At 34.2% G+C, this 26,337-nt stretch overlaps 1 protein-coding gene across 2 annotated transcripts; it reads right to left on the reverse strand.

Annotated features, from left to right (window-relative positions):
• Positions 1–519: 519 nt before the first annotated feature.
• On the reverse strand, positions 520–24,179 carry LOC132724731 (uncharacterized). Of its 2 annotated transcripts, XM_060709675.1 has the most exons (3): positions 23,922–24,179; positions 11,958–12,001; positions 520–3,125 (listed from the first exon to the last, which is right to left on the reverse strand). In XM_060709675.1, the coding sequence occupies exon 3, from the start codon at positions 2,323–2,325 to the stop codon at positions 937–939; it is 1,389 nt and encodes a 462-aa protein (XP_060565658.1). In that variant the 5' UTR covers positions 2,326–3,125; positions 11,958–12,001; positions 23,922–24,179; the 3' UTR covers positions 520–936. The 2 variants fall into 2 exon arrangements, with proteins under 2 accessions (XP_060565658.1, XP_060565659.1); XM_060709676.1 differs by lacking the exon at positions 11,958–12,001.
• Between the last annotated feature and the right edge of the window lie 2,158 nt (positions 24,180–26,337).

The raw sequence follows: 26,337 nt of genomic DNA on the forward strand, positions 1-26,337 counted from the left end.
GTTAAAATCAGCGATCAAATTTTACTACGTCGTAACTATTGGTTATTCGGTGCACCTTTTGATTCTTATCTTTGACATTGATAATCCCATCAAATGTCCAGCAACTTTCGTTCTTATTGTTCTTTGCCAACAATCGAGCATTGTACATTGCAAAATTCCGTTGTTTTGTCCAATCTTTCATATCACTGGGTTTTTTAAAACTTTTCCATGATTTTAAGGGGTCCCTTGCCCCTACCCCGTATGCGATAGATTTTAACAAAAAAATGAGCCTTTCAAGGGGTAAAAAAACCCCTCGTTTTTGGGCATTGGGGCGACCAACATTTATTGATATTCATATTAAAAATTTAAATGTTTAAAAAATTCTAGCACCCATTTTTGTTTCAATAATATTCCCCGAAAACCCCGCAAAATGGATGGTATTTTCCTCGGTTGTACTGTTTTCCACCTTTAAATAAGGTTTTTTTTGTGTGCCATTATAATGTAATACACCCCCGTTTAAAAGGATTAATACGCCCGTAAGTACTTGGGTATTTATACTTTAGCACTGTATGAAAATTTATTTTCTCCCAACTTATTGTTGTTTTTTTATCTACGTTATTGTATCCTTCTTTGGATTCAGTGCTTTTGAAAGGTATTTTGTAGATACAAACATTTTTTCACAAACCTAAAATATATATTTATTATTCATTTGCTTTTTTAAACCACAACTGGTAATTGTTTTTTTTTTTCGAATTACATACCATGCAAATGAAGCAGAGTTCGTGCCACATCCCTACATGTAATATTGTACACAAAAGACACAACATACAAGGTACAAAAATGACTTCCTTATAATGTGTTCGTTTTTTAGAAAACACGCGTAATAGTTGGCATTTATCATGACGAAAACATGGTAAAGTGTACAAAATAGATAGGCAAATGTTTGTTTCTTTCAAATCAAATGTTTTTCAGAATACAGCTTTCAAAAAAGCTTTCTTCAAGCCAATAGTTGCACTTTGTATTCTCTTTTTCACAAGCACGCTGTACACGATCACTCATAGAGCAGCAGTGTGCCGGATGGTAGTTCTTAACCGACAACCGTTTCTGTCTTAGGTTTATCGTTTTCTTTTCACGGATAACATAATAGTTTCTGTAGACCATCAACTCCATTTCGAACTCTTGCGCATCGCATTGCGTTATGTCGTCCAAATTAACTACGATGCCATTTACCCCACCATACTTTACTACATCCCCAAGTCTCACCTCTTCCCTTACATGTACTTCCGTCTGTCCAGTACAAAGTGAACTTTTATGTTTCGTTTTTGTTTCTCCTATGTTTTCTGTGTTTTCTGCATTTGTGTTGCTATTTTCAAGCTCCTTTTCTTGTTTAACCAAAGCCCAGAAACATAGATGATCAGATCTATTTGACACTGCATTCCAGTTTGTCTCCCCGACTCTTTGTTTTACTCTTTGCACCACCTGATGGCTTGGGTAACTGTTCAAATGTTTACAATCCACCATCTTTAGCTTTTTTGACGCTTTATTCAGATCAACACGAATTAACTCCTCCATAACATGCCTTTTGCGAAATATATTCAGACTTTTTAAACCATAATGTACAAATTTTATTGTCCCGATAGTGGAGTCATCAGTTTCCTCATGGACTTCTGTTACTATGGCAAAATGTTGGAAACCAAAATAGGTGAATGTGATCATACTTCCTACATTCAAGTCTGATAATGTTAGCACTGGAACCTTCTCACATTCATATGGAGACATCAACGTTCTCCTTACTTTTCCTATGCCCCACTGCACTGCCAAGGAAAGCAATACAATAACGAGTAACACAGGGATTACAGCAATTGTTGGTTTGATCATTGGCAATAGAAAATGGACAAGAATATAAGATATCCCTGATGTTGCAATGAAGGCACCGAAATGTGTCCATAACGTGACGACTTCTCTTTTGAAACATGTTTTGCAAAGTTTACATCTTTTATATTTTGATAACAGTTTTATCGTGATGACTATACAGTAAATGAGGTACACCAAAGCAGTAAATCCAAGAACAATGCCTGGTAGAAAATTCATATTAAACGTTGATGCAATTTCATCTGCCGAGTTATATAAAAACCTCATTATAAAGCGAGCTATTTTGCATCCAACACCTGCGCCTTTGCTTAAGATCTTAGCGATAGTTTTTCGAAGACTTTTAACCTGAAAGCTTTCTTTTGCACCGACCACACACCATGAAGCGAAATGCTCGCAATTACGAGTAAATACATTGTATGATCTAAATTTTCTATAACGACGTTTGTCGGAATTTTCCCAATTTTTCGGCAACATCGATTCTGCTCTTTTCACTATGTCGTCTGCTTCATACCGAGGGTGTAAGTATTCAACAATGTATATTTCATCGTGTGCAAGATCGTATGTCTTTGACGTTTCATGGATATTTATGTCCTTGCCAACTTTGGTAAAATGAATTAAAACCAACTCTACTTTTTGATCATCTGCTTTGTTGATTTGTTTTACAATTGCATGGTGATTGTAAAGTTTTCGAAGTTTTTTCCCAAAATTGAAGGTGAAATATTGTCCGGGAAGTCTTATGTGTTGACCTTTTTTAAAGAAACATGCATTTTCAACTCTTTTCTTAGTGCAACAATTTGCGCAGCTTTTGTCTTTACTTTGATCTTCATTATTATCTGTCTGTGGTATTTTATCAATGGCTGCTTCAATATCTTGGACACCAACGTCCTTTGATACAGGTTTCGTGTAATCAGGAAGGGTTTGAGATAGCTCATGTTTGTATATTTCTCTAGTTTCTTCAAATACAGCGCCTATATCGTCGTCATCTACATCGATATTTTGATCATCGTCAGAGTCGGAATCAGTCTCTGACGCTTGTAAGTCTTCGTAAAATTTATCAACCAAACAGTTGTCATCGTGTGGTGAAGAAGCTATATAACAGCTAGATGAATCAGTTTCTGTTGTACTGCCAAATAACTCAATTGTCTTAGGATTTTTTTACAGAAGCAGAGTTAAACTCGCAGTCAGTAAGGGTACTAACAATTGATTCAAAATTGTCACTTTCAGCAAACGTTTTTGATGTTATGTTTAATGTCTTTGCGGCCATTTTCTCCTACCTGAATATAAAAAACAAAATTACATGTCAATTAAGTAAGACCATTTCAAACTGCGACTGCTGTCACTCATATAAATAACATATTAACAAGTACCTATAAAATGTTGATAACGAATAGTTTCTGTTTCTAACAAGGATCACACCGGGGTTTATTTATTGATAAGAAAAGAAGATTATTATTGATTTTCATTTTAACACCTTCCCCAGTTTTCATTATTATTTTAGACAGTTTATGGTGCGTTTTCTTACGATTCACAGTCACTTTTAACTTTTCACATTCCACTATGTATCTTCATTTCTTTTACAAAAATAGAAATGACATATATTTCATAATTTCATATAATGTAACAGTAACAAACATAAAAGCTCATACGAATTTCTTAAAATGTTTTAATGTTAATCATTTCGTCAAAATAATACATTTTAAATCAATAAGGCGGCTCAATTATTACACCGCACTCCAGCTGCTGAACCTCTTGGATGTTTAAACTCCTTTTCTCCTTCTCTGAAACCAATGACTGCACATTAATCAGACTTTACAGGAATGACCCTTCGGTGGTCAAGTTGTTCAAATGGTTCCGGTCTGTTGCATATGTTGGTAAAGGGAATCACTTACCTTACATAAGAAAAACGCATTTAAGCTTTATTTTCCCAAACTCAAATGTCTAAAGCTTAACTATTTAGATTTGGTATTGCCTTGTTGACCACTACAAAATGTACATGTACCTTTGGTCAAAATGTTCCACGCCCCAAGGGGATGGGGTCATGATTTATATTAACCTGCATAGTGAATAACATGTCCAAGACTTATTGTATGAAACTTAATGCCTTGAGCTTAAATATTGGATATGTAGCATTGCCTTGTGAACTTATACATAATATCACGTGATCAATTTAAAATGGCTGTGTAATTTTCTCAGAGGTAAAAAATCATTAATTTTGGTTTATTTTTGGATTTAACAAAGAAAAAATGTAGGATTTAAAGCACAAATGAGATTAAGTAAATACATCTGGATATAGTACTGGAACTTTTTTCACATAGGGCGAGGTAATAAAAAAAAGGAAAAAAGCAGTGAGACTGATCAAATATCACTGATAAACAAGCAATTCAAACATAGAGGTTCGCCACAGGTGAACAATGTAGCAGTAAGTGAGATTCTTGGAGTCACAAATTCTGTATTATTTCCGTATGATGATTCAATAAATTTATCAAAGTCTGTGTTCGAATCCCCATCCATTTCTAGAAACAATAGAAAAAATACACATTTTCACAATACTGCCAAGACATCAAAGCCCCCACATGAGACCTCACAAGATTTGAGATAAAATATGGCGACTACAGATCAAGGTAACGGCGCAATGTCAGAAAAAGAGCAATTGACTTTTCTATCTTATACTGTGAGGGAATTAAAATTAGGTGCATATCGTTTGAAACAAAGTTTGACAATTTAAAATCGGAACTAATGAGTATAATTAATTCGAAGGTGGACACTTTGAAAAAAATGAGCTCAAAATTGATATCACTCGAGAATAAATGCGCATTTACGAGATGTTAACAAAAGCTGATCAGTTGAAAAAAGAATGGTTGCTTTTGAGTAGAAAAGAGCTTCTGTGCATGCAAGCGATAACGGTACCTCGTTTGGTCAAGGTAATTCAATCAGTGACCAAAATCGAACATGCACGGCTAGTGGAATCCAAGTCACAGAGTTAGAGGACTTAATTCAGAAAGCACAGGAGCAAGTGAACTTATTGGGCGAAGAGGTCAAATCAAAAGTCATTGTAACGCATGAAATTCGACTAACCGGCAATATTTCACGATAGAACACCGATATTGAAATTTAGTGTGGAAACTCTAGAGCAAAAAGTCCTGCTGTTGAGAAATCAGCCCAAACTACGTTCAGTGCTGAATACAAACATGTTCAAGTACGAAGTAGTTAGTCACATATCAAAAGGCTAACTAAAATGAATGCAAGAGCAACCATTCATAATCTGCCTCAGGAACGCTCGTTACTTGTCGATAATAGAGGACGCATCAAATCAGCATGAAAACGACAGATTGCTAGGAGATAACGACGCACGTGCCGAAAATTCACGTGACCAAAATACTAACCCTGAATTTTAGGATATATCCCGGCCATGTGCAATTAGGCTTGCTCACATTAACGTCTGTGGATGGACAAAAGATAAAAATGATATTAGAATGAGTATAATAAATTATGTACAAAGAGACGTTATTTCATTTTGTGAAACGCACATTGATAAACAGTGCCTGGATATACGTGGATTGGTTACAATAGACTAGATGAAAAACTAGGTCACCAGATCTAAAAAAAGAAAAAGCTTGTTAACACTCTAGCTTTCACATTTTTGCCTCAATCATCATCAAACTTGGTTAGGATGCTTATCTAATTGATAGCTTAAATGAGGTCGAACATGGGTCATCTCGGATGAAAAACAAGGTCACAGGAGCTAAAATAGAAAAACCTTGTTAACACTCTAGCGGTCACATTTTTGCCTCAATCTTCATCAAACTTGGTCAGCATGCTTATCTAGATAATGGCTCGGATGAGTTCGAACATGGGTCATCTCGGATGAAAAACTAGGTCACAGGAGCTAAAAATAGAAAAACCTTGTTAACACTCAAGCAGTCATATTTTTGCCTCAATCATCATCAAACTTGGTCAGGATGCTTGTCTAGGTGATAACTTGCATGAGTTCAAACATAGGTCATCTACGATGAATAACTAGGTCACTGGAAAGTGCAAAACTACCGTCCACGCCCTCTAGTACCGGCTTAAGCAGAATTCAACATTTAATCAATCATGGTTATGGTGAAATTTTGAATTTCGAAACATTGAGAAGATGTGTTCATACAGCGGTTTTCATGCTTCTGCTTCAATTTGACACGTAAGTGCCATTCCGTGAAAAGCGGCGTATGGTCCCCCAGTAAAAGAATGCGTGTGTCCTAAACTAGAAAACAATGCGCAAAACTAAAATAAAATGGAATTTTGAAAAGGGATCAATGCATATCACAGATAAACTGTCATCTTCACAGAAATCAGGCTTTGAGGGATCACTTTGTTTACAATTTTTTTTTGCTAATACCTAGTAGTTTAAAAGTTTTTAAATTATAATTAAATTTTAAAACTTATCTGAATTACGATGAAAAAATCTTTGTAAAATATTTACGTAATTTATAGCGATAGCCTTGCTGAAGTAATAAATAAATTGCATTCATTAACATCATCCACACGACAGCAGGCCCTGGCAAATCTAATTAACTTAGAAATATATACCCCATATGATGATGCCTGAAGTACATGTGAACAGTTAACATTATTTAGAAATCAAAAACATCTCCTTTTTTTCATACATTTTAGTTACTGTGTTATTGTTAATGATAAAAATGCTAAACGCTAAAATAGATGAAGAGTTTGTTTTATTCATTTTAAGTTCACTTGGATATATTTAAGATTTCATTTGAACTAATTTGATCAAAATAAAGATTATTCATTTTAATAATATCATCTAGGTAGCTGTAAGTGTTTTTCAAGTGATTTTCAACTTCCAAAATAAAAACAAGGCAAAGTTGATCTGTTTGATTGGGTCTGTTCATGAGAGACAATGTAATTAATTTGCAACATCTCTCACGCCTCTTAGTACCAGCTAGCTAAGTAGTTTTCAATCATTAACTATAAACGTTTTGCAATCAATGATCCTGAAGGACCAAGCCGTCCGGTTAGCTCAATAGATACAATGAGATAGAGCGTTGGACAGTGAATCGGGCGACCCGGGTTCGATTCCCGGACGGCGCATGCCACTTTCGTTGTGACTGATTAAGAAATATTTTCTACATTCATTCGCACTGAACTGTACAGAAGTTTCAGTTCCTTGCTTCACAGCCTGTCCATGATCGTTGCGGTGGCTGGTAAATTCAATGTGCCTTACTGAAGTGATCAGACGTGAAAACTACCAACACCTCCACCACCATCCCGAAGGACATATTAATCTAACACTGAAATTAGGTACACTATTTACGCTTGCCACAAAACACTTGAAACCTGCTGTTGCAGGCTCGGTTTGATTGAGCCAGTTCATGGACGGTACTGGAAAATCAAGTAACTTCTACGCCCTACCCTCTAGCACCTAGTATTACTATCCAGTACCCGCCGGGGAAATTCTAAGCTATTGTCGTCCAACTGTATGCTGTTCTTAATTCCTCCCATGAATCTTCCTCTAATGAATAAATAATTGATAAATTTGCTCAAAATTATATACAAGAACTGCCAGTAGGACAGCGTGCTCGACTATTCTCAGTGCTTGATAGTAAAAAATGGGGCATAATGCTGTAGATAGAAGCTTGATACAGAGACCTCCTCCTGTACACAGGTTAATATTATGTCATAATATGATGGTAAAAAAGTGTGCAAGGTCTCATAGCGATATGACGATGGTATTTTGAAATTATCTGAAGTGGAACGCAAACTTTATCTAAGTCGAATAAGGGGCATACTTCTGTCAAACTGCTTGACAGAGTTACCCCGTCTTGTGTACAGAATGGGGGAATGATGGTGATTAAGTGTATACAGTTTCGAATCCAGATGCCAATGGAATTTGAAAATATATGAGGTGGTACGCCGACTTTAATGTAAATTCAAGTAAAAAAGGGGCATCAAAATGCTTGACAGAGTTATCTCTTCCAGTGTTCAGATTAGGGGCATGATGGTTAACAAGTGTGCATTTTCAAAGCCATACAGTAAGTCAATGGACTTTGAAAATATTTGAGGTGGTACGCAAACTTTAACGTAAGTGATTGCGATAGTTCTCCTTAATCGTCGAATAGTCGAGCTAAAATAAAACTCTCATAATAGATATTTTCAATTCACTCACTATGTATGAAATACTTTATTATAATTCAGATCCAGTCTAGCAGGAAAGTCTCTTACTGTAAAATGAATAACCTACAAATTTCAAATGTTCTAGCAAATTATATTTTACATTTTAATGTATATACATTTGTATTATATCCGTCATCAATAATGACCAAACTCCAGATATGATTCAATTGTAAATTATCATACGTTTATGCAATGCCTTTAAACAAGCGCTGCATTTCGGACAGCACGCTCAAATATTCAACATCATCAACCTGAATAATAAAAGAATTCTCTTATTCATGAAGAATTAAATTCTTTGAAAAAAGAAAAAAACATGTTAGAGGGAAGTAATCTACATTAATGATCTCAAAAGATGCGTTTAGTTTCAAGTGCATTACCTCAATGGTTATGCAGATAAATCTTGTCCCGAGAAATTCTTTGAGTTGATAAAGGGATACAATTATTTCCAAATTAATGCTTAGGTTATGTGTCTTGAACAGTGAATCAAAAATCACATTTGAAGTCAAACAATGAATGTTGATGGCTAAGAAGAAACACACTTGCAAACAAATCCTTAACCAAGGGCTAGCACAAGGTTAACGCGAATACCAAATTGCAGGTCAGTTAATTAGTTCCTTATTCTGTGCAGAGGTATTTCAACATTTAGACACACATGCAGGGCATTATCTATGAAAGGCACGATGTCTCATCTCTAACCAATTTAAATTATTGTTAATATTTTAATATCACTTTTCATTATTTTATAAAACAAGGAAGTATTTAATTTACAGTTGACCTCCGTTTGTAATACCCTACCAACTTTGTATATGGGCTTAGGTCAATAAAATACATTAATGACATAGTTCACTTATTCTAAAGATGTGTAAAAGCCTAATTAGGAGTTTGTATCTCCTACGGAAATGTATACAAAATGCTTTGCAAATCTCAACATCGGCGATGGAACTTGACACTTAATTCCTCCCCCCCCCCCCCCACCGAAATTTCAAATCTTAAATATTGAGGACACTTTCAATACAGTGTCTCAGGTTTCTGGAGTGTGAAGTGTCTTGGGGTAAAGTGTCTGTAACCATTAGTGATGTATTTTGAAAATTTGCTTCACAGCTCTTCGAAAAACTTACCCGACAACAAGCATTTAAGTGTCTAAAATATGAATATATCAAAATTTTAAAAGGCTTTAAAGATTACATTTTCCCTAGTTAGCTTAAACAAAACGAGCAATTTATCAATTTCGGCCGCTTGGAATGATTTAATCCTTTTAGTGTCAGGGGTGGGGGTGGAGGAGTGAAGTGTCTTCTTCTAGCTCCGGAAAGTTGCGATTTGCAAAGCATATGCATGCATAAGTTTAAAGATGAATTATATCCTACTTTGAACAAAGTTTACCGATGCATTGTTTTGTATAATCAATGTAACTTACAGAATCATCGTTTCATATATGTAGAGAATGACATCTTTAGCCTAGATGTATTGCTCAAAATAATTCAGATTATTGAGTTCTGGTATTTCGCTCAAAATCATCTCTGGCTACAGAATAAGGGTATTTACTAAAGCGGCTTGCCACAATTACAATTTGACACATATAATTTATTTTCCTACATAATATACTATCCTAAGTTAAACTCTAGCATACATGTTTGTCGCACTCTGTGCATCAGCACATGTATCGTACGTAGGAGTTTTAAGGTCCTAATTAGTTTTTTTTTATCTCCTACGTAGGAGTTATAAACTCCTTATTATGCTTTTTTATCTTTATAATTATAAAGTCCTACGTAGGGGTTAAAAAGTCCTGCGTAGGAGTTTAAAAGTCCTACGTATGAGTTATAAAGTCCTAATTAGGCTTTTTTTATCTCCTGCATAGGAGTTATCTTTTTTATAGAACATATAAATTGACACCAGGACGCTTCCTCCTGTTTTGGCCAGTTTCACTCAAATCCGGCTAAGAATAGCACAGAAAATCGACTTAGTATCTTTCTAAGAATTTATTAGCCCTACGTAGGAGTTATAAACTCCTAATTAGACTTTTTTTATCTCCTACATAGGAGTTATAAATTCTTGCGTAGGAGATACAAACTCCTAATTAGGCTTTTTTATCTCCTACTTAGGAATTACAAAGTCCAACGTATGACTTATAAACTCATAATTAAGGTTTTTTATCTCCTACGTGGGAGTTATCATTTTTATAGAACATGTAAAATTGTCACCAGGAAGTTTCCATACATAAAGGACACCTTATATTTCATCTGGACTGGTTTTGACTGCACCAGATTCATGCGGAAGGTTACAATTGTTTAATAATTATTTAACATCCCCTCTGCTGGTGTATTAGTCGTAAAATATAATAAAAACGATGCTTATAGCTTCATCCTGAATGGGTAAAGGTTTTTTTTCTCCAAAAATTCAGAATTCACTTGTAAAAACTAGGGCAAGGGTTATGTTTTCCCCAAGAAATTCTGAATAAATTGCAAAAACTATAAGTGTCAAATTAAAACGCATTATTATGTCAATTTAATACCGCATTTTTACTAATCAAATTGCCTAGTAACGCGAGAAAGGAAGACCAATATTGATCTGAATTTATTGCTCAAGATATAAACTCGTATAGAATAATACAATATACATTTACAATAACTATCATTCCATTTGCACAGTAATAATGCAAACTATTTGTCATAAACTAATGAAGACTCTTTAATATTTGCCAATATAAGATGACTTGGTGTCTTATAGGTCCATTGGACTGGTCTTCACATGTATCACATCATTGATTTTAAACACGTCACTATAGTAAATGAATTTCTTTTCTTATCTCATCTTTTCTTTTCTTATATCTAATCTTCTTATATGTGCGTCATATGTTCAATTATCTACGGATATGTCCTGTATAATTACTTAATAACCTGTAGTATTTTCTAATTATGTGAATGTCGTTCCCAATTACGCCTTGGGTAATAGGCTATAGGTAACAAGATTTTGAAAAAAAGTAAGGTATAAGTAAATCACATTAGGGTGAAAGTATATCTTAATTATTGATAGGTATGCTTACAAGGTTGAAAGTGTTTCTGTTAAGTTACAATTATAAGATAAGAAAAGATAAGATAAGATAAGATAAGTTTTTTTCCTTCAAGTCGGCAAGTTTTCAACAGTACAACATAAGCTCTAGGGGCTTTTATAACTGACTGTTTATAACATAAAGTATAAGTTCAACAAAGATAAAACAGCTACAATAAAAAATGATTAGACATGATATATATACATCACATACATAAAATAGACCTTTTTGGATATTTTTATAAAAATGAATCAGATGCTAAAAAACTAAATGATAGTTTACCCAATTCTACATCATTAGCTTGTATTTTAAACTATGCTTACAATGTCTAGTATCTAAAAATTTTACTTAAAATTCAATAATGTACCAATTAAACAATTAAAAATTTAATGAATAGTTAAATGAATAAATAAATAAATAAAAATTTAAAAAAGAAAATAAATAAACATACATTTTTTATATATAATTTAAATATGAAAGACTATAGGTTATCAGACTACACAAAGACAGAAGGTATCATACATGTAAGTCAACAGTTGAACTCATTTAACAACTAGCTTGAGTCATGCTGGAAAGATAAGCAAAAAAAAAAAAAAAAAAAAAAAAAAGATCACAAATAAAGCAACATCCTATCTAGAAACTAAATGATAATATTACCATAAGCAGGAAACATGCAAGGAAGAAAAGCAAAAACACATTTAAAGCAAAAACTGAAGAAACTAAATAATAAATGAGACCAAAAAAATGTTCATACCCAGAAAAATAAATAAAAGTGGAGTAAATAAATAAATAAATAGAAGTTAGCTGCAAGCAATACATTTACATTTTTAAATTTTGAACATTTTCAAAATTGTCAGGCAGAGTATTCCATAAAGCAGGTGCAGCATACCTGAAAGATTTTTTACCAGTAGTTGTAGTTCTTACTTGCGGGATCTGCAAAATATTTGAATATTTAATATTTATACCAGATGTATTCTTGACAATAAGGTCAGACAGAACAGCAGGAGACATATCATGAAAAATTTTAAAAGTTTCAATGGCCATAGCCCTCATTCTTCTTATTTTTAGAGTTGGTATATTTACTTTTCGCGTTATAACGCAAATTAAGGCGTTAAAACACGAATTGAAAGGCGTTATAACGCGAATTAAAAGGCGTAATAACGCGAATAAAGGCGTTATAACGTGAATTGAAAGGCGTAATAACGCGAATTGAAAGGCGTTATAACGCGAATTGAAAGGCGTAATAACGCCTTTATTCGCGTAATAACGCGAAACAATAGGCGTAATTACGCGAATCAAACGCGTTATAACGCGAATAAAGGCGTTATAACGCGAATTGAAAGGCGTAATAACGCTAATAAAGGCGTTATTATGCGAATTGAAAGGCGAAATAACACATTTTTTCGCGTAATAACGCAAAACAATAGGCGTAATTACGCGAATCAAAAGGCGTTATAACGCGAATAAAGGCGTTATAACGCGAATCAAAAGGCGTAATAACGCGAACCAAAAGGCGAAATAACGCAAAACAAAAGGCGTTATAACGCTAATTTAATACCATATAAATTTCAAATAGTGGCCTAGTAATGTATGGAAGAAAGAACAATGTTGATTTAAATGAATTGATCTAGATGTGCGTTTTATTATATGCTCGAAAGAATTTCGGGCATATTATGTTATACCCCCTGGCGTCCGTCCGTCCGTCCGTCTGTCCGTCCGTCCGTTAGCAATTTGGTTTCCGGAGCATAACTTAAGTTTCATTTGGCCCACAATAGGGGGATTGTTATTTGAAGGAGGAAATACTTTATGGCCTATAAGTCACCAAGTCATCTTATATTGGCAAATATTAAAGAGTCTTCGTTAGTTTATGACAAATAGTTTGCATTATTACTGTGCAAATTGAATGATAGTTATTGTAAATGTATATTGTATTATTCTATACGAGTTTATATCTTGAGCAATAAATTCAGATCAATATTGGTCTTCCTTTCTAGCGTTATTAGGCAATTTGATTAGTATAAATATGGTATTAAATTGGCATTATAATGCGTTTTAATTTGCGTTATTACGCCTTTTGGTTTGCGTAACTACGCCTTTATTCGCGTTATTACGGCTTTTGATTCGCGTTATCACGCCTTTATTCGCGTTATTACGCATTTTGATTTGCGTTATAACGCCTTTATTTGCGTTATTACGCCTTTTGATTCGCGTTATAACGCCTTTATTCGCGTTGCTACGCCTTTGTTCGCGTTATTACACCTTTTGATTCGCGTTATAACGCCTTTATTCGCGTTGCTACGCCTTTATTCGCGTTATCACGCCTTTTGATTCGCGTTATAACACCTTTCTTCGCGTTATAACGCCTTTGTATTTTAATTTTTTATTTTATTTGACACTATTAGGCTTTCGTAATATTGTACACAAAAGGCTGCAAAAATAAAAATTCCAGTCAAAGTATCAAGCTATGAATACAACATACAAGGTATAAAAAATGACTTACATGTACTTATAATGTGTTCTTTGAATTATTTAGAGAACATGATTTGTGGTTGCCATTTATCGTAAAGAAAAATCGGTTAAGTGTACAAAATAAATATTCAAATTTTTTGGTTTCTTTCAAATCAAATCAAATCAATCATTATAATTGTTTTTCAGAATACAGCTTTCAAAAAAGGTTTCTTTAAGCCAATAGTTGCACTTTGTATTCTCATTTCACAAGCACGCTGTACACGATCACTCATAGAGCAGCAGTGTGCCGGATGGTAGTTCTTAACAAACAACCGTTTCTGTCTTAGGTTTACCGTTTTCTTTTCACGGATAACATTATAGTTTCTATAAACCATCAACTCCATTACAAACTCCTGCGCCTCGCATTGCGGTATGTCGTCCAAATAAACTTCGATTCCATTTCTCCCGCCATATTTTACTACATCCCCCAGTCTCACCTCTTCTCGTACATGTACTTCCGTCTGTCTAGTACAAAGTTAGCTTTTACGTTTCGTTTTTGTTTCTCCTATGTTATCCATAACGTGACGACTCTCTTTTGAAACATGTTTTGCAAAGTTCACATCTTTTATATTTTGAGAACAGTTTTATGGTTATGACTTTACAGTAAATGAGGTAAATCCAAGAATAATGCTGTTTCATATTTAATTCTACATTAAATATATATTGTTTCGTATTTAATTCTACATTAAATATATATTGCATGCAGTACCTTTAAACTAGAGTGTTCGGCTCCGCCTGCTTAGTGTACTGACCTATTGTCTACAGTCTTAGAAATAAGCTCATATTAACATCTCGTATTCTCTGCATCCACACCTAAAATATAAAACATAGTGTCAGAAGTGGGATTTAATTATTTATAATAATAATTAAAATAACAGAAATTAAACGTATTCTGGATTTATAACCATTGTAAAAAGATGGATTCAGCAACAAATCCAAGAATGGACTGGGAAGCTAGAGACTTGCCAACTGCATTTAAGAAGTTTAAAGAACATTGTGACTTTATGTTTGGAGGGCCACTAGAGAAGAAAACAGAGGAGGCAAAGTGAAATTACTTAAAAATGCTCTGGGTTGGTGAGAAGGGTCGCCAAATATTTTCAACCTGGACAGTTACAGCTGAAGAAAGAAAACTGCTTCAGACATATTATCAAGGTTTCGAGACATATTGCGCACCCAAAGTGAATCACATTTACTCAAGGTATTAATTTAAATCGTGTATACAATCTGAAGGACAGACCTTTGAAGAGTTCAACACAGATTTAAAATTACTTATAAAGGACTGTGGCTACGCAGAAGAGATACAAAGCGAGATGATACGTGGTCACATTGTATTTGGTGTACGTCTACCAGATAAGAGAGAAACTCATCAATGAAGGATCAAACTTGACACTTGAAAAATGTATTGACTTGTCTCGCACGTATGCATTAAGTCAGACACAGCTAAGGGATATAAGCGTCCAAGCCCAATCCATCAATGCAGTCAGGAAATCCTCAGCAGCAGCACCATTTAAGCAGTTTTGGACGCAAAGCAGGAAGACAGATGGCAGCAAACACAACATTAGAACCAATCACTTTGGGACTTACCATTTAAAACGTGATACATGCCCAGCCAAAGGTCAAAAGTGTTTGTACTGTACAAAGTTTAATCATTTCGCAAAAGTGTGTAGGAAAAAAAACAGGATTTAGGAAGCAAAAATGTTAATGAGGTAACACATTTAAACACACATGATCTTGATTGTTCCTACGCTCCCTTCGCAGCTTACTGAATACACTCCCGTTAAGTGAGCGATAGTGGAACATTCGACCGATGCACAGTAGAATGAATAGATTGTTCCCTACCCCGTCATGATAATGACATGTATGTCTATACAGTTGAGCATGACAGCACAACAAATCAAGCATTTGATACGGTCAAAGTCTGCTCAACAGAACTTAATATGAAAATTGATACAGGAGCTCAGGTCAATGTTCTCCCAAGGTCAATATTCAGATCATTAGGCAAATTAGGTCACGTGCTTCCAACACAAAAGCAATAAACCGTATACAATGGTCAGCCTCTCAAAGTCGATGGCTGTATCAATCTTCCTTGTACATATAAAGGTCAAATCTCTACAGAAGAGTTTTACATAGTAGATACACATTCAAGCCCCAATCTAGGTCTTCAAACATGCCTTAAGTTAAACTTAATTAAGTTAGTTCTGGCTAATACGTGCACAGTGCCTATCACAAAGGAGCAAGTGCTCAATACATACTCAGATGTTTTCAACGGAATAGGAAAATTGCCAGGGGAACTTGAAATACAGTTGCGTGACAATGTCACACCAGTAGTTCACCTTCCACGCAGAGTTCCTATTGCCATTCGTGACAAACTTAAAATAGAGCTTGACAGAATGGAAAGCTTAGGAATTATTTAGACAGTCACAGAACCGACAGACTGGGTAAATAGTCTAGTTGTAGTAGAAAAACTTAATGGCTCTTTACGGTTATGCTTAGATCCGAAAGATCTAAGCAATGCCATCAAAAGACCTCATTACCCTAATAGGACAATTGACGACATATTGACCGACTTGTCAAATGCTACTGTGTTTTCAAAATAAGATGCATGTAGTGGTTAATGGTCTATCCAACTAACAGAAAAATCATCTTACTTGACAACTTTTAACAGTTGTTTTGCAAGATACAGATTCCTAAGACTCCCATATGGCCTAAAGAATGCAAATGATGCAAGTTTTGCAAAAATGGAATAGTGTCTCGAAAATTTGCCAGGAGTAAGAACAATTGTTGACGACATTGTTGTTTACGGCAAAGATAGGGCAGAACATGACCAAAATCTGGACAAACTCTTGAAGAGATGCCAATTAATAGGTATCAAATTCAATCCCGACAAAACGGAAATAGGGAAAACAGAGTCACCTTTCTTTGGCCACTTAATTACTGATCAAGGTTTAAAAATAGACCCTGCAAAGGTCAAGGCCATAGCAGAGATGCCATCTCCTAATTCTAAACAGGAATTGCAAACAGTGCTAGGCATGGTCACATACTTACATAGATTTGCGCCCAAACTCTCAGAAATTACTGCACCCATGAGACAGCTTCTTTCTAAAGATGTAGATTTTAGCTGGAATGCACTCCAAGAAAATGCCCTACAACAGGTTAAAGCATTATTACATAAAGCCCTGGTCCAATACTCTCTTATTTTGACCCAAATAAGGAAATTACTCTTCAAGTCGACTCGTTCAAGTATGGTTTATCTTCAGTACTCATACAGGAGGGTAAACTAGTTGGTTTTGCATCAAAGTCACTTACCCCTACTGAGGTCAATTATGCCCAAATCACAAAGGAATTGTTCGCTATCCTTTTCGGATGTAAAAAATTCCACCTGTACATTTAAGGTAAACGTATTACATGTCAAAGTGATTATAAACCTCTCCAAGCTATATGGAAAAAAGGCTTGAACTCAGCACCTCCACGACTGCAGCGCATATAACTGCATTTGCAGCCGTATGATATTGATGTAGTTTTCATCCCCGGGAAAGATATACCCCTAGCAGATTGTTTGTCTAGGAAATTCTTACCAGACACATGCCCAGAAATAGCCGAATCGGCTTATGTAGAAACACATGTACACACAATAATGTCTAACTTACCAGTGAGTGACCAAAAAATGGAACAAATTAGGTTAACAACCAAATCTGACCCACAAATGAAAATTCTTTCATCAGTTATTCATGAAGAATGGCCTAATAATAGATCAGATTGCCCTCAAAGTATTCTGGAATTCTGGAATTTCAGAGATGAACTATCAGTTATAGATGGTGTCATCTTAAAGAATACTAAAATTCTAGTTCCAGCAGAGCTCAGATCACTTATGCTTGACATTATTCATGATGCTAACTTAGGTCTAGAAAAATGCTTAAATAGAGCTCGCAAAATTTGTGCTACAGATCTTTTTCATTGGAATAACTCAGATTATGTGTTATTAGTTGATGCTTACAGCAAGTACTTAGAAGTTAGTCAAATCTCAAGTACAAAATCTAGTACAGTCATTAACAAATTGAAAAGCTTCTTTAGCAGACATGGAATACCTGAAGTATTATACTCAGATAAAGGCCCGTGTTACAGTGCAGAAAGTTTCTTACAGTTCACAAAACTGTATGATTTTTCTCATATCACATCATCCCCAGGTCATTCATCAGACAATGGTTTGGCAGAAATCGATGTCAAAATTGTCAAAAATCTGTTTACAAAATCAAAACAAGCAGGAAAAGATCCTTATCTTGCCATGCTGGAATATCGCAATGCCCCATTACCCTGTGGAAAATCTCCAACACAGCTGATTATGAGCAGACAGTTAAGGTCAACATTGCCATTAATGTCAGAGCAACTTGATCCCAAAGTTCCTAACACTCAAGATATCAGAGACAGCATGTTTAATGCTAAACAATGGTCAAAATATTGTAATGACAGGTCAACTAAAACCCTCAAACCTCTAGAAATTGGAGAAGGTGTTAGAATTAGGCAAGGAAAAAGTTGGTTACCTGCAGAAGTTATGCATAAAGTTCATGACAGATCTTATGATGTTAGAACAAAAGATGGTGCAATATATAGACGAAATAGATACTATCTACTAAAATCAAATGAACAACCATTTTCTGAAACTGAGAACAGTTCAAATTTTACATTACACGAACCATCTTTAGAAATTAAATCCTATAACACAAAAGTTCATAACCCTAGTACAAATGACCCTGCCAATTAAATTTTGACATCAGGTCAAGACGTTAATTCTCAAAAATCCCCTGTTGTCTTACAGCCCCAGACACCAAAACAATCCTCGCCTGTCAAACATGAATCACCTCTGTCTGAGAATTCAGACAATGAATATAAAACAAGATCAGGTCGTTGTGTTAAAAAAATCTCATAAACCATGTAGAAATTTGTTACTTATACAATAAATGCTATTTTAATAATGTTATGTTGGCTTTTAAATGATATATGTGTTTATGTACAGTTTTGCATACAAATATCTCTACTGTACTGCAGTGCAAAGAAACACGTGTAGACTACAAATATTATCATTCTTGAGGTCGGTGTGAATTAAGTGACTATTAGTGTAATGATACACCATGGAACTAGCGTGAAATCAGCTATCAATTAAATGGACATTTTACCTCACAGATAAGCCATAAATTATTTGCTGACATTTTTACAACATCTGTGGAGGAATAGAACTGAGAATATTATCATGGCAATAAAACAGACATTAAGATCAATCAGATACAAGTGATATCAACATTATTTGCCTTGAGATTCTTTAGAAATTTCTTGTTGTTGTTTTTTTTAAAAGAAGGGAGATGTTTCATATTTAATTCTACATTAAATATATATTGTTTCATATTTAATTTTACATTAAATATATACTGCATGCAGTACCTTTAAACTAGAGTGTTAGGCTCCGCCTGCCTAGTGAACTGACCAATTGACTACAGTCTTAGAAATAAACTCATAGTATTAACATCTCGTATTCTCTACATCCACACCAAAAACATAAACAAGTGCCTGGTAGACAATTCGTATTAAATTTGGTTGCATTTTCATCTGCCGAGTTATGTAAAAACTTTGTAAAGCGAGCTATTTTGCATCCAACACATGCGCCTTTGGTTAAGATCTTAGCGATTGTTTTTCGAATACATTTTTTTCTCAACAACATGAATGACTTAAATCAATACATGCATGTAATGCTAAAAAGAAAAAAATCAACTTGTAAGCATGAAATGGGAGAATTTGCAAAAGATTTGCACTTGAGATGGAAGAATATGCAACGAATGTACACTTTAAACGAAATAATATGCAAAAGATATTCAATTCAAACGAAAGAATATGCAAAAGATGTGCACTTGAAATGGAAGAATATGCATAAGATGTACACTTTAAACGAAAGCATATGCTAAAGATGTGCACTTGAAATGGAAGAATATGCAAAAGATGTACTCTTGAAACGAAAGAATCTGCACAACATGAACACTTGATACGAAATGATATACAAAAGATGCACACTTGAAATAAAAGAATATGCAAAGATGTGCACTAGAAACAAAATAATATACAAAAGATGTACACTTTAAACGAATGAATATGCAAAATATGTGCACTTGAAATGGAAGAATATGCAAAAGATGTGTACTTGAAATCGAAGAAGATGCAAAAGATGTGCACTTGAAATGAAAGAATATGCAAGTGATAATAAAGAGGTATCTACTCAAAATCAAAATGAAAAATCGACTTAATTTAAAAGCATTGAAACGCTTTCAACTTCGCACCATATAATTATTCAAGAAAAACGAGTGAGCAAATGGTGACAATATCAAACGATATGCAATTCTTGAAAGATATATACCACGGTGATAAGGCGTTTACGTTAAAATATAATACTTCATACAAAATGAATCTCAAGCCTGCATACGACAAGAAAACAAATGCTAACTTGCCTAAACCAAGGCAAAATCATCGAATTTTTCATTGCACCGAATGTGTAATTTAATTTGAAGTTTATTGCAAAATGCTTCACTATCTAAGTCAAGATAGTGAAAACAGTTGGAGTATACTGTGAAAATATATTTGTCGCGAAATATAACGACTTTCTAGTCCGTTTAGTTCATATGACTGATCGACATGCACTATAGATGTACATACATTTGTAATTGTCGTTTGAACAAGTAATACCGCTTTAATAACCTGTTTTTGTATATTTGATATGATGTTCAAGTTTCCACGTGTGTACTTAAGGTACCATACAACTTGGTCAATTGTAAGATGTGGACACCGTATTATTCTTCCTTAAATCACCTCATTTTTTCTGGTTTCTTTCCAGTAACGTCGATCGTGGATAGATATTATTTACATGTGGAGTTTACGCATTTGAAGAAATTCGAAACAAAAATCAACTTACTAATCTATTAAGATCATTGCACTTATCTAACTGGTATTTTGGACAAGTCTTCTATTAAATAACATTTTATAAATGATAGAGAAATTAAACAGTCTTCCATCAAATAAAACATATTTGTATAAAGTAGATCTGTAAGTCTACAGTTACTTATAAAGTATGGTGCAAAACAAAACAATGCTAGTTATCATCAGTCTAACGGACTAAAAATGAGGTGTTAAAATTCAGTGCTACGCGGTGCTTCAATATTCATTTCAGTAAGACTTTTTTCCACCATATATTCCCAAAAATTTACAATAGAAACACACCATTTTGTGTGGAACTTTATTTTATGCTTAACAATTAGGAGGACTCATGTTGAGGTCGACACGACCTTTTGTAAACACTATTTCTTTGAAATATGTTATGTTTTGCGAATTGTGTTGTGCTAGATTAAAACGATAAAATGTTTCAAAAAATCGATGGAATAATTAAAAATTTGGAATAAGTTTGCAATGTCTAGCAGTAAGATATTTTATAAGCTATTTCCTACAATACGTTTAGCCTGCATTACTTTTTTGTCCAGAAAGAAACGTTGCGCGGAAAAGTTGTGGTAACGTCTTATCACCGTGTATACAACCTCTTTGAAATTACTAAAAACCTCAAAAGCTGCTGGTTTATTTTTAGAGAAGATATCGGGGATTCTCCCATGAAATTACCTACTGTATAGACTTGTGAACGTCACGTGGCACGCTCGAGGCAGAACGTTAAGTGTATAACAAATACATGAAATGTTTTGTATTCTCTCTTATGTACTCATGTACATAAACTTTGAACTTCACCGTCAAGGTAACCTAGGCGAAAGAATGCACAAGGTTATGGAGGCTATTCTTTGCCAAAAATCGAGCCTGATTGATCTGAGTTAAACAGTTTGTTAACGGAGAAATACAATTGTATTTCTTTGTATGTAAACTCCAATGTTGAATTCTTCATCATCATCATCATCATCATCTCAAGTAATTGCATCACTCCGCAAGGAGTATACTCGCAATCGGAGTTTAAACAAAATACATTTTGTTAAACGACAAAACATTAACTGTTTTGCTGATAGTTTCGAATACTCATTGTTCGTGTACACACCGTCTTACCGGCGCCAGTGATGGCAGATTGACAGATACCTGAAATTTAACGCTCGGTACAGGTAGGTTATAAATTTGGTTGGTATTATTATATTACAAAAATACGATCAATTTTATTGCTATGAAACTATTGTCCATTGACTAGAGACATCATTAGGCCATTTTGGACTCGTTTTTCTTCTTTTTAGACTATTTTGAGCAGGTTAAAAGTGACAGCTTCGGAAAAATCCGTGAAAATGTCAGTTTTTTGTTCAAAATATCTCAAGTTTTAACTAACTGGCAGGATTGTGCGTTATGAATATAGACGATCATCCATTGGGGTCACGCAAGCCAAATATCTACCCCGTGAGTCTTTTCTTGAAAGTTTTACAGACGTTCAATCTGGTCAGGTCGAATAAAAAATGCTGCCGCTGTAGGCAGATACTTATTTTAAATGATGCCGTCGATGGCAGAAATACCATGAAAGTGGCTTACATTCTGACAGAAAAACAAGGTCAATTTTTTATCAATTCCTCTATTCTTTGCGTCCTTTAAGTCGGAAAAGAAACGTTAAATAATCATTTCTTATATTTTCTCAAAATAGAAAAGTTATAAATGCGGTATGTGCATCGAAAAAGCTTTTTAGCAACACGCAGTTACAAAACAAAATGTGATGATTCAGTACGACCAAATTGCACTATAAATAGAGCAAATAACATGAAGAAATTCATTTTTTTTTTTTCATTTCTTTAAATTTTTATGTTTGAAATCGCGTTGTAGTTTGCCTTTGAATTACATTAACTATGCTAAAATATTAACAACAGTACTAACAGTAAGGTTGACATACAACGCGATTTCAAAAATGAAAACACGTCGTCGTGTTTTTCTAGAACTTGATTATATATGAAAATATTTGAACTGTCGATAATATTCTCCTAATTTCCATGTAACATTAACATACATTGTTGTATGATACACTGATGTCCACAGATCTTGTCAGTTGCAACGTTAACAATCTTCCCTATATTACATCGATTAAGTATATTATCATCTGCAGCATTAACGCCGACTAAGTAAATTTCTGCCTTTATATGTCATGAAGCGATGAACATTACTACTTCAAGAAAATAATGTCATATGCTAGCAAATGAATATCCACTAACTTAAGTTACAGCTGTAATATGCAAATGGCGTTATGTCTTGAAAAGGGAGTAAATTATGCACTGCTAAACTAAAGATACATATGGTATTGTATGCATGTAACTGACAGACACAACAGATCAAGCACACATGCATGAATATAAAAAAATGATTTTTTTCATTTATAGTGCAATTGGGTCGTACTGAATAATCCCATTTTGTATTGTAACTGCTTGTTGCTAAAAAGTTTTTTTCGATGCACATATCGCATTAATAACTTTTCTATCTTGAGAAAAATATTAGAAATGATTATTTAACGTCTCTATTCCGACTAAAAGGACGCAAAGAATAGAGGAATTGATGAAAGATAGACCTTGATTTTCTGTCAGAATGTTAGCCACTTTCATGGTATTTCTGCCATCGACGGCAGCATTTAAAATAAGTATCTGCCTACAACGGCAGCATTTTTTCTTCGACCGAATCAGATTGAACGTCTGTTAAACTTTCAAGAAAAAACTCACGGGGTAGATATTTGGCTTGCGTGACACCAATGGATGAACGTCTATATTAATAACACGAAATTCTACCATTTAGTTAAAACTTGAGATATTTTGAACAAAAAACTGACATTTTCACGGATTTTTCCGAAGCTGTCACTTTTAACCCGCTCAAAATAGTCTAAAAAGAGGAAAAACGAGTCCAAAATTACCTAATAGTATCTTCAGTCAATGGGCAATAGTTTCATAGCAATGAAATAGGTCGTATTTGTGTGATATTATAATACCAACCAAATTTATAACCTACCTGTACCGAGCGTTAAATTTCAGGTATCTGCCATCACTGCAGTGATCTGCCATCACTGGCGCCGGTAATACTGTGTGTTTTTTACAGGTGTGTAATTTAATTTACCGAACTCTTACTCACTAGTAATTTCAATGACTTAAATTGTTGCATTTCGCTTGGTATTTAACTACTCAAGGTAATAAATATTTCTTTCGTTAAAGGTTTTGATATTAACATATGTTTAAAATTTTATGTCTCCGTTCCTTATGATCATAATAGTATATTGTAGCAAATGCAATCCTCCGCCCTGCCACCCCCCCCCTCACCTCGCCCATTCTTCTGTTATATCTGTTATTCCGACAATAAAAATAATACTTACATTAATTAATCTATTCTCGCCTGGTTATCATCAAAATACACTATATTCAGCAGATTTGTCAATTTTCATAAAAAAATCTTGGTCTAATCTAATTATTCAAATTCTCACAGAAATATTTAGTCTTTTTATAATGTCTAAAGAATGTTATTAATGTTCATCAATGGTGTAATAACATGTTCATTTAAAGATATTCCATATGTATAAATAGCCCAAATTTTGCAAACTGGCACATATATAACGATTACAGTCTTAGCATAAATCTACACCTTCACCTTGAAGTAAGTCAAGTATATAACTTTAGAGGTGAAACAATTATATAGTCGCTGTGTGCTGTAAACAACAACAAAAATCCTGCTTTTTTCTTCAGATCACGCGCTTGTTTTTGGGTTTCCAATCTTTCTTGTAAAATTGCAATAACCAGTCAACGATTATGCCTGACATTTTGAAATTTTGTATTTGTGGATTAACCTAATGTTACAACTTTAAATTTACAAACCATTTAAAAAAGAAGGTTAAAAAAGAAGGTTGTGCATTGTGAAAGTTAGTGTAATGAATTATATTCATGAAAGTACGTCTGCCTTATTGCACTTCAGCACAACACGTGTTCAGAGGGGTATACTGGTGTCTCATTAAGTCTACTTGTGAATTTCACCTTTACACTTCCAACTATCTTGTTCGTTCGTTGTTCGTTTGTTTGTTTGTTTGTTTGTTTGTTTGAATTTAGAGGCACATATTGACACATATAACTGACCATACCGCGCCTAACACTATAATTGTTTAAGTTTAAATGGTCGATCAATGTTTTGGAATAAACTGAACCAAAAAGTTCTGTAAGTGAGTTTTCTCGGTAATATATACGACCTAATATATATCACGAAACTGTGCAGGATCATAACATTCAAACACTGAAATATAAATTGTAACCTATACAAAAAGGAGCATCAACGCCCGCTAAAAGATGAGAATGTGTAACTCTAGTGTGTCCTGTTCGACATCTTTGAAGAACCACCTGATCATGACGGTTCACAAGAGATAGAGATGGCGATACTATCGAATTTTTTACTTTGTTAAAGAAGGACTGATTGAATTCATTTTTAAGTTTTTTTTTAATATTGTATTGCATATATATTTGTTATTTGATTCATTCATGCAGTTGGAGTTAACATTAAACATCACCATGGACAAAATCGCTAGGTGTTGAGTGTATGACCTTGGTCTTTAAATGACCTTGGCCTTTAAATGACATTGACCCTAAAAGTGAAATGACGAGTTTCCATGATATCGGTCATACTTGGACAAAACCGCCATGTTTAGTACATATGTAACTTAAGTTAGCTTTTACATTGACCTTTGAATGTCCTTTACCTTCAAGGTCAAATATAAAAATGTATAAAGTTATATCCAATGAAATATTTTTTTAACATTTGTTAACAGTACAATTATTTTATCTCGATATTCTGGTCCATATTCTCAAAAGAATGATAACATAGAATGTCTCTGTTGAATATTATACAGTATAAAATGTTCCGGTTTTGTATTAAGAAGTGTTTTGACCGTTTTGCAACCTTATGAAATATACTAACATATCTATTTCATACAGGCATTTTGGAAGTATTCTTTTTCAGAAGTTTAAACATTTATATTTGCAGCAGATACACAACTGTATATAGCTTTATATACTTTAAATTCTGTATTACTTTTGTTAGTCATACACAAAGCCGATTATTTTAGTTTAGTTTATACAAATTTATCTTAGTTCCACTGAGTGGGAAGCTATAAGCTGATTGAAACACTATCGTATCCGTTCCTGGATTCCAGTAGTAAGCAATGAATGTAAAGTTTCTTGCTCAAGGAAACAACGGCTTGCCCCTGACAGGGTTTGAACTCACGCGGTCAGCAATCCTTAGATTACTAGTCCGACACGCTAACCACTCGGCCTCGTCGCCACTAAGTTATGATTATTTTGACAAAACGATATGTTGGGCATCATAATTCTGCCTGAAGTGACTATAAGTTTTATATTTTATAAATTAAGCAAATTTGCGATAATTTGTTTTTGTTCATGGATTTGGTTTAACTTTAGAAAACACAAATTAATCTTTTACCCCATGAGCATATTGCGAAAAATGGCCATTTTCATTGAAAAGCCTCCTGTAACAAGTTCAAACTGCTATGAAACTAAGAAAAATGCTTCAATGCTGATGAAACTTGGCACAAATGTTGACTAGACCATAGCCTCTGTAACAGCATCCAATCGTAAATTTCATGTTACCATGGCAACGGGGGACGTCTCAAAATTGCCGAAAATCACTATTTTGCATTGTTTTTTTTTTCCATCAAAACTGATTTCAAAGTGCTGCAACTTCTCAATGAATTGAGATAGAGTAAAAGGCTTTTCAGCGTCGGTTACTAGTTA

Source organism: Ruditapes philippinarum, unplaced genomic scaffold (genome assembly GCF_026571515.1).
Source record: "Ruditapes philippinarum isolate M1 unplaced genomic scaffold, ASM2657151v2 ctg1068_1_1_1_1, whole genome shotgun sequence".
Taxonomy (NCBI): domain Eukaryota; kingdom Metazoa; phylum Mollusca; class Bivalvia; order Venerida; family Veneridae; genus Ruditapes; species Ruditapes philippinarum.

What these genes read in the sequence shown, in the direction of transcription:
- LOC132724731 (XM_060709676.1), bottom strand. Translation starts at nt 2,325, where the DNA reads ATGTTGCCGAAAAATTGGGAAAATTCCGACAAACGTCGTTATAGAAAA.